Genomic DNA, 7,567 nt, shown 5'->3' with positions numbered 1-7,567 from the left:
ACATGACCCGGAAGCTGTACGCCGGCTCCCTCGGCCAGTAAAGCAAGATGAGCGCCGCAACCCCAGAGTCGGCCACGACTGGACCTAATGGTCAGGGGTCCCTTTACCTTTACCTATGTAAAGGAATCGGCTGGCCTCACGGTTTTCCCTGCATTGTGATTTTTGCCAGTGCGCGCTCTCGCGATTCGCTGCCCCATGCAAGAGGCTGGGTGTTTGTGTGTGGAGCTGAGCCGGCGAAGTTAACGGGCTGCAGGAATCGAGAGAAGCATTGGCTGCCTTCAAAGGTCCCCCCCCCCACACACACATTGTGATTTTTGCATAGCGCACAAATGCACATCACGTTTTGCAATACAGTCAAACCTCGGTTGTCGGACGTGCTGCGTTCCAGAAGCCTGTTCGGCTTCCGAAACGTTGGACGACCGATGCTCTGCTTCCAATGGGTTGCAAGAGCTTCCTGCCCTCAATCGGAAGCCGCGTCGGCTTCCGAAAAACGTTTGAAAACTGAAGCATTTAACGTATTTTTTGCTCTATAAGACGCACCAGACCGTAAGACGCAGCTAGTTTTTGGAGGAGGAAAACAAGAAAAAACACACATTCTGAATCTCTGATTGCTGCTTTCACTGCGCAGAGATCCCTCTTGCTGTTCTGGCTTCTGGGATAGCTGCGCAGCCTGCATTCGCTCCATAAGACGCACACACATTTCCCCTTACTTTTTAGGAGGGAAAAAGTGAGTCTTCTAGAGCAAAAAATACGGTACTTCCGGGTTTTTGGCGTTCGGGAGCTGCGGTTCGACTGTATACCGCCAGCTCGAAAACTACCGATATCACGATACGGACCGATATCACGATACGGACTTCGAACTGTTGCTGGACGATATATCGCCCAGCCCTATTACCTCCTTCACGGAAGGTTTTTAAACAGAGCTTGGGTGATCCTGCCGCTAGTCCCTTAGGCCCTCCATCCAAAGTCTTGCAGCACCTTTCCCCGAAACATTCTGGTGGACCTGCAAGGCTGTAAACAAGACTTTGTCCTTGCTGAGCTCCGAACACAGCAACGAAGGCGATGCCAACAAACCACCTGGGATTTTCCATTCGGCGTCGAACGCCGGCTTGCCTTTATTTTTTCGTACAAAAATAATAAATAACCCCCCCTCCCACCCGAAAGTTTCTGTTGTTTTTAAGTACTCAATATAAGAAGGCGTTTGATGAGCAATACGAGTCCGTTGTGTGTTGCCCACTCTCCGTCAGGAGACCAGCATGGGCAGAAAGTGCGCAGAGAGCTGCTGTCTCCTGGTCTTGGGTCCCTTTCGCGGAACGCCCTTGGCGTTGAGGGAGAGGAACATGGGGCGTCCCTCATGCTGCCAGAGGAAGGAAGCATAAGTGTTATAGCCGTTCTCTTCGATCCGCTCCACGAAGTTGCAGCTGGGGGTGTACGCTTTCTGCAGAGAGAAAAGGAGGACGGAGGTTGGTTTTGGCCTGGCGGACGCAGCTCGGACGTTAGGACATCTGCCTTTGCAAGCAGGGCCGCATTTAGGTTTGATGCGGCCCTCCGCTCCTGAAGGTAATGGGGCCCTTTATATGTCCAGCTGTCCTTTGTCCACAACAAATCGCTGCTGTTTTTTGTGTTGAATATATGCTATGTGGAAAAGGGACGCGGGTGGCGCTGTGGGGTAAACCACAGAGCCTAGGACTTGCCGATCAGAAGGTCAGCAGTTCGAATCCCCGCGGCGGGGTGAGCTCCCGTTGCTCGGTCCCTTCTCCTGCCAACCTAGCAGTTCGAAAGCACAAAGTGCAAGTAGATAAATAGGTACCACTCCGGCGGGAAGGTAAACGGCGTTTCCGTGCGCTGCTCTTGTTCGCCAGAGGCGGCTTAGTCCTGCTGGCCACATGACCCGGAAGCTGTATGCCGGCTCCCTCGGCCAGGAAAGCGAGATGAGCGCCGCAACCCCAGAGTCGGCCACGACTGGACCTAATGGTCAGGGGTCCCTTTACTTTTTTATATGCTATGTGGCAGGGGTGGCGAACTCCCAAGAGACTGTGATCTACTCACAGTTAAAAACTGGCAGTTATCTGCCCCCTTTTTGGGGTTCAGGTCAAAGTTGTTGAACTTTTCTTAGAAAGGGAAGCCCTGTTTTCCTGGGCTCAGGTCAAAGTTACTGAGTTTTTTTTTAGGAAGGAAGGCCCTGTTTTGGGGGGTTAAGGGCAAAAACGTTGAGCTTTTTTCAGGGGAGCCAAAGTGGTTGAGCTTCTTTGGGTGGGGGAGACAGTGATCTACCTGTGATCTACCACAGACGTCCAGTGATCTGACGGTACATCACGATCTTATTTGTTGGCCGTGCCTCCTATATGGCAATTTATGGACCTAATAGGTATCTAAAGCCATTTGCACATAATAGGAGCCTACACAACACAAAACACCTGTTGCTGTATGTAGGTTTTATTTCATTTGTGTTTTATCTTATATTTTGGAAATGTACATCCAGTTGGTTCTTTCCCTTTAAATTTTTTTGGGGCGCCCCAAGAGAGTGGGGACCTGAGCTAGAGCTTGTTTAAAGGTAAAGGGACCCCTGACCGTTAGGTCCAGTCGCGGCCGACTCTGGGGTTGCGGCGCTCATCTCGCTTTACTGGCCAATGGAGCCGGCGTACAGTTTCTGGGTCATGTGGCCAGCAGGACTAAGCCGCTCCACCCCCATCGTTCTGCCCAGACACTGAGGTCCAGCGCCGAGGGCCTTCTGGCGGTTCCCTCATTGCGAGAAGTGAGGTTACAGGGAACCAGACAGAGGGCCTTCTCGGTGGTGGCGCCCGCCCTGTGGAATGCCCTCCCTTCAGATGTGAAGGAAATAAGCAGCTATCCTATCTTTAAAAGACATCTGAAGGCAGCCCTGTTTAGGGAAATTTTTAATTCTGTATTGTTTTTAACATGTGATTGAGAGCCGCCCAGAGTGGCTGGGGAAACTCAGCCAGATGGGCGGGGTATAAATAATAAATTATTATTATTAATACATGGCTTCCCCCGGTTGACCCATTGGGGACGGGGGAAGGACTCTGCAGAGCTAAATCCTGCCCCATCGCGTCAACTGGTGTCGCCCGCCCATCAGGGTGACAGCAGCCGATTGACAGCAGGGCGCCGTTTTGCAGGAGACGCCGCCATGAATATTTACCGTGCCGTAGAGTTTCCCCTTTCTGTTCATCGCTAAGTAGAACCCTCTATGGACTGACCGGATGGCCACGATCCCCGCACGCACCGATCGGATCTCCACGATATCTGGAAGAGACGGGGAAAAGCCCTTAATTTATTTCTGTTTTTTTAAAATTGCACTTAAAATTCCTTCTCCTTTACGACAACCTAGTGCCCTAGTCTCCCCATACGTAACTTTTCTTCGATTCAGCTCTCTGAACATCTGCAGCGATTTGTGGTTTTATTTTTAAAATATCCCCGCGGAAATCCTTCGGCGTTTCAGTTTGAATTCATCCCAATAAAAACACTTTTTTTTTGTTTGCAGTTTTACCTAATGGTCATATTGTGGCAAGCAGTTTAACCCAACACAGTGCAAAATAGTTTTTGGTATGGTATATTCACGATTATATTCATTTTTGTGGACACTTGCCTAAAATACAGTGGTACCTCGGGTTAAGTACTTAATTCCTTCCGGAGGTCCGTTCTTAAGCTGAAACTGTTCTTAACCTGAAGCACCACTTTAGCTAATGGGGCCTCCTTCTTCTGCTGCGCCGCTGGAGCACGATTTCTGTTCTCATCCTGATGCAAATTTCCTAACCTGAAGCAATATTTCTGGGTTAGCGGAGTCTGTAACCTGAAGGTAAACGGCGTTTCCGTGCGCTGCTCTGGTTCGCCAGAAGCGGCTCAGTCCTGCTGGCCACATGACCCGGAAGCTGTACGCCGGCTCCCTTGGCCAGTAAAGCGAGATGAGCGCCGCAACCCCGGAGTCGGCCACGACTGGACCTAATGGTCAGGGGTCCCTTTACCTTTTACCTTACTCTGAGGACAGCTTTAGGAAGATATTATTGCTGCAAAGTTGTTGTCGGTGATTATGCATTGTTGCAAAGTTGTCATTAATGACTATGGCTGTGTTGTCCTTTCTTAAAGCATTGTCATCTTGTAGGCAACCGACAAAAGAGCGAGACTTCTTAACTCCCTAAAAATGCACACAGAGTCTTGCAGGTGAACACTAGTGAGGGATGCCTCTCGGAAAGGCAGCGTGGTGTAGTGGTTAGAGAGTTGGGAAAGGACCTGGGTTCAAATTCCCACTTTCCTGGGTGACCATGGAGCAACCGCTGTCTCTCTCAGCCTGAACTACCTCAGAAGGTTATTTGGGGGATAAAATGAGAAGGGGGCGGGGGAAGGAACCAGGTATGTTGCCTCAAGCTCCTTACGGAAAATGGTGGAAAATAAATGCAATTAAAAAGCAAAAAACTCCCTGCTTTGCGTTTATTTCTCGTGGCAGACAAGCAGAGTTTGACGCCTCTGGTTAGGGCTGGGCGATAATCTGGCTTTCAGATTTGTGATCTATCCCCGGCTGAACGCGGCGGTATACCGATATATCACAACGTCTGGAATAAGGAGGGAACTTCGTAGAGGCGTTGGCAGGCTTCACGGTTTTCGTGAATCCTTTGCACACACGTATAACGATTTGCAGTATATTGGCAGGTCGGAAATGATGGAACCAGTATCACAACAGGGACCTCAAAGCGGTTTCGGACAATATATTTATAGTTAGCCCTCGTTGCGATTGCAGACAAATGGGCCAGGAATTACTGTCTTTTTCGCTCTATAAGACGCACCAGACCACAAGACGCACATAGTTTTTGGAGGAGGAAAACAAGAAAAAAAATATTCTGAATCTCAGAAGCCAGAACAGCAAGAGGGATCGCTGCGCAGTGAAAGCAGAAATCCCTCTTGCTGTTCTGGCTTCTGGGATAGCTGTGCAGCCTGCATTCGCTCCATAAGATGCATACACATTTCCCCTTACTTTTTAGGAGGGGAAAAGTGAGTCTTATAGAGCAAAAAATACGGTATACAGAACAACTGGGGTTTAATCACAACAGCTCAGGCCCTTTGGGAACTGAGAGCTTTGACCTACAACTTAGAGCTTAAGTCTGCTCCCCAACCCAGTTTTGGATTCTGCGCTCTCTCTGAAGCATGAAAAAACGCAGTCATTGTGATGAGAGGACCTCTGAGGTCATACAGACTGCAATATTCTAAAAACAAACAAACTCTGAATAATCGGTCACACGTCTCTGCAGAACCGCCAGGACTTGTGCAACTTCCTTATCCGTAAAAACCGACACTAAACTGATTTGGCAACTTGGAAGTTTCGCCCGTTCAGAGTGCATTTGCTAACGGTGTCGACTCGGAGGTGAACCCCAAAGGAGCTTACTCCATTGGTTTAGGATGCTAGCTTTGCTTCACCAGTGAGAATCGGAATCAACTAGCCCTCTTCTCAAAGCAGGAAACTTGTCAGGATTCGAACACAAGATCACTCTCCTTTGGTTTCGGCAGCCACGATTCAGAAGCATCGCTGCGTCTGAAATTAGGATTCTGCTCTCCTAAAGCTGGCATCGGGAACCTGTAGTGCACCGGGCGCTGCTGAACTACAACTCCCAGGGAGGATGTGAGGCAGGCAAAATCTGGAACACCAAAGTTTTCCCCAAACGTCCCTGACTCTTTCCCCCCCAGGCTTGCTTTGTTGGGGACGCTAGTGCACTTTTCTGCTTTAATGAGGACTAGAAGATTGCTTCCCCTTCATGGATCCCTGCCTTGCCGTGGCAAAGGGGCTTGAATAACTCAGAGAAGCTATGAACTATGCCGAGCAGGGCACCCAAGATGGACAGGTCATAGTGGAGCGTTTTGATCAAACGTGATCCACCTGGAGGAGGAACCGGCAAGCTGAGAGATTTTACTTTCTTGGGCTCCCTGATCATTGCAGATGGTGACAGCAGCCACGAAATTAAAAGACGCCTGCTTCTTGGGAGAAAAGCAATGACAAACCTAGGCAGTATCTTAAAAAGCAGAGACATCACCTTGCCAACAAAGGTCCGTATAGTTCAAGCTCTGGTTTTCCCAGTAGTGATGTATGGAAGTGAGAGCTGGACCATAAGGAAGGCTGATGGCCGAAGAATGGATGCTCTTGAATTCTGGTGCTGGAGGAGACTCTTGAGAGTCCCATGGACTGCAAGAAGATCCAACCTCTCCATTCTGCAGGAAATCAGCCCTGAGTGCTCACTGGAAGGACAGATCCTGAAGCTGAGGCTCCAAGATTTTGGCCACCTCATGAGAAGAGAAGACTCCCTGGAAAAGACCCTGATGTTGGGAAAGATGGAGGGCGCAAGGAGAAGGGGACGACGGAGGACGAGATGGTGGGACAGTGTTCTCGAAGCTACCAGCATGTTTGACCAAACTGCGGGAGGCAGTGGAAGACAGGAGGGCCTGGCGTGCTCTGGTCCAGGGGGTCACGAAGAGGCGGACACGACTAAACGACTAAACAACAACAACAACAGAAGCTTGCTTTCAACCCTATGTTCGAAAGCATCAAATGCAAGCGAGACTTACTGTCTGGACACTCGACCCGACGCGTGCCGTCAACTTTGCCGTCCCCGCCGATGCGCAGGAAGTAGTGAGTGGACGAGTAGAGCCGCCTCCTCCGCGCGTCGCCCTGGAGGTGGGGGTAGCTGCGGGCGGGCCTGCCCCCCCTTGGCCACCAATACCCGCCGTGTGGCTGCAAAGCCGTGTCTCCGTGCCCCAGGGCGGAGTTGGCGAGCCAGACCAGCAGCAAAAAACACCAGGCGGCGTGGGCAGTCGGTGGGTCCTGGTGACCCATGCCAGAAAATTTCGCCCGGCTCTCGGGCGACGGCCACCATGGGGCTTCAGAAGGCTGCCCGGCGAGGATTCGGCGGCGAGGCCCGAGGTCCCACGGGTCACCGTTGGGCGCGGTCAACATCCTACGAATGGCGTCATGGCGCTCGTAGAGGGTTGGACTAGATGATATTTGGAGATCCCTCCTTCCAGCTCCGCAGATCTGTGATCCTGCTGTTGTTTCACCGGTCTCGATCAGAGAATTCGGCAGCAGACCTGAAGCTGGCAGCGGTTTCCTTGAGGTCTAGCACCTTGCCGCGCCTTCCAGAAGCTGGCAGCGGTTTCCTTGAGGTCTAGCGCCTTGCTGCGCCTTCCAGAATCCCCGACTCAGAAGCTCGAAGCTCCTCTTTCAGTTTCTTCTCGATTTGCCAAAGCTCCCGGGAGAATCTAGCTTTGACAGGAGAGAGAGGTGCGTGCGAGCCTCGCGTGAACCCAAACAGCTCTCTCATTGACAAGAATTTCAGCTGTACATTCCCTCCTTCTGACAAGGAAGCGTGGCATTGGCTGGGCCTGCCCCCCGACAGCCAATCGCCGAACCTTCGAGGCGGAGCTAAGGTGTGGCTGTGAATGGAATTTTATTCCCCATTCATAAATCTGTTTTGGAGTTGGCCAGATGTTCTGTGCCTTTGGCACCGGACGGCGCTTTGCAAATCCCATCCTGTTTTGGTTCGGCGAGGCTGACACACACATGCAAAAT

At 51.1% G+C, this 7,567-nt stretch overlaps 1 protein-coding gene across 1 annotated transcript; it reads right to left on the bottom strand.

The window, feature by feature from the left end:
• Positions 1 to 818: 818 nt before the first annotated feature.
• Positions 819 to 7,168, bottom strand: FGF22 (fibroblast growth factor 22). Its single transcript, XM_081178070.1, has 3 exons — positions 6,568 to 7,168; positions 3,161 to 3,264; positions 819 to 1,438 (listed from the first exon to the last, which is right to left on the bottom strand). Exons 1-3 carry the CDS (start codon positions 6,953 to 6,955, stop codon positions 1,244 to 1,246), a joined length of 687 nt encoding a protein of 228 aa, XP_081034196.1. The 5' UTR covers positions 6,956 to 7,168; the 3' UTR covers positions 819 to 1,243.
• Between the last annotated feature and the right edge of the window lie 399 nt (positions 7,169 to 7,567).

This window comes from Podarcis bocagei, assembly GCF_964188305.1.
Source record: "Podarcis bocagei genome assembly, chromosome: 18".
Classification (NCBI taxonomy): domain Eukaryota; kingdom Metazoa; phylum Chordata; class Lepidosauria; order Squamata; family Lacertidae; genus Podarcis; species Podarcis bocagei.
The sequence above is the reverse complement of the archived record's forward strand: the minus strand, read 5'-3'. Positions and strand labels throughout refer to the sequence as shown.

What these genes read in the sequence shown, in the direction of transcription:
- FGF22 (XM_081178070.1), bottom strand. Translation starts at nt 6,955, where the DNA reads ATGTTGACCGCGCCCAACGGTGACCCGTGGGACCTCGGGCCTCGCCGC. An exon ending in TCGGGTCGAGTGTCCAGACA is followed by an intron (nt 3,265 to 6,567) that starts GTAAGTCTCGCT and finishes CGTCTCTTCCAG; the next exon opens with ATATCGTGGAGATCCGATCG. An exon ending in AGGGGAAACTCTACGGCACG is followed by an intron (nt 1,439 to 3,160) that starts GTAAATATTCAT and finishes TTCTCTCTGCAG; the next exon opens with AAAGCGTACACCCCCAGCTG.